This window comes from Toxoplasma gondii (assembly GCF_000006565.2).
Source record: "Toxoplasma gondii ME49 unplaced genomic scaffold asmbl.1723, whole genome shotgun sequence".
Classification (NCBI taxonomy): domain Eukaryota; phylum Apicomplexa; class Conoidasida; order Eucoccidiorida; family Sarcocystidae; genus Toxoplasma; species Toxoplasma gondii.
The window spans coordinates 1-1,049 of NW_017383798.1; the positions used below are offsets into that span (position 1 = coordinate 1).

Sequence of the window (1,049 nt, forward strand, 5' to 3'; positions counted from 1 at the left end):
TGCAAAAACCTTCGCTGAAAAGCTTCTTTCGCCGTCACACGTTCGCTCGTCTTCTCCTCTGCCCTCGCGGGATCAGATTCCTCGTCTCCTGGCGCGCTGGAGGTTTCGGAAAATGTGAATGCGGAGTCGCGTTCCCCCTCTTATGCCTCGACTTGCTGGTCTTCTTTCTTGGAGGACGGAGAGAGAACTGAAGAGGCGAGAGGCTGCTCACGCCCTTCGCAGCCGGGTGTATGTACACCGTCGTTTCAGCCGTCTTCGCTTCCACCCTCGTTTTTCACGGAACTGCCTACCACCCACATGATACAGACCGCCCGGACGAACTTCCCGTCCACTCCATTGTCTTTCCGGTCCTCTTCCAGTTCTTCACCAATTCTCGGCGACTTGTCTCGGAAGTCTTCTTCCTCTCGCTGTTCTTGCGGCTCTTCCTCGCCTTCTCCCGCCCGTGGAACGGCGCCTCGTCGCCCCCCAGTCTCCTCGCTTCGTCTCTCTCTCCCGCGCGCCGTCGCCTCTGCGCAGCCGTCATTCTGTTGCAACTCATCGCGGTCTTCCTCTTCTCTCTCGTCCTTCAGCCTCTCTTCTTCTCGGCCTTTTCTCTCTGCGCGGCCGCCCTGGGGCTCGACCCTCGGCTTAAAGTCGAAGACGCGCGTCGGCCGCCAGCCCCGAGGCTACCCCGCGTACCTGTTCCACCTGCATGAGGCAGGAAAAACAATTTGCAGAAGATGCGACGCATGCCCGTTCCGTCTCCTTCAGCGTGAACAGGAGGAGCTGCGGAGGTTGCAGGCTCTCCTTCTCGCGAGGAAGAACCGGGAGAGATCTGAAACGCGGGAAGACGTCAAACCTGTGCAGCGGGAATCCCCGTCCTTTCTTCTGAAGCACTCAGAAGAGCGGAAAGACGTCTTGCCTGGGAGAACCGAGAACGACGGTCAAGGCCCCTCGCTGACTTCCACGCACCTCAGGCTAGGTCTGCTGTGTCAACCGATGGCGACAGCATGAGACAAAACGAGTTCCGGCGAGAGAACATGGACCTCTGTCCGCGCTCGCCCTCACCC

General features: G+C 59.5%; 1 protein-coding gene across 1 annotated transcript; it reads left to right on the forward strand.

The window, feature by feature from the left end:
- Positions 1 to 297: 297 nt before the first annotated feature.
- Positions 298 to 993, forward strand: TGME49_327700 (hypothetical protein; the record flags this gene model as incomplete). The annotated part of the gene is made up of 1 exon (XM_018783101.1): positions 298 to 993. The coding sequence occupies one exon, from the start codon at positions 298 to 300 to the stop codon at positions 991 to 993; it is 696 nt and encodes a 231-aa protein (XP_018634684.1).
- Between the last annotated feature and the right edge of the window lie 56 nt (positions 994 to 1,049).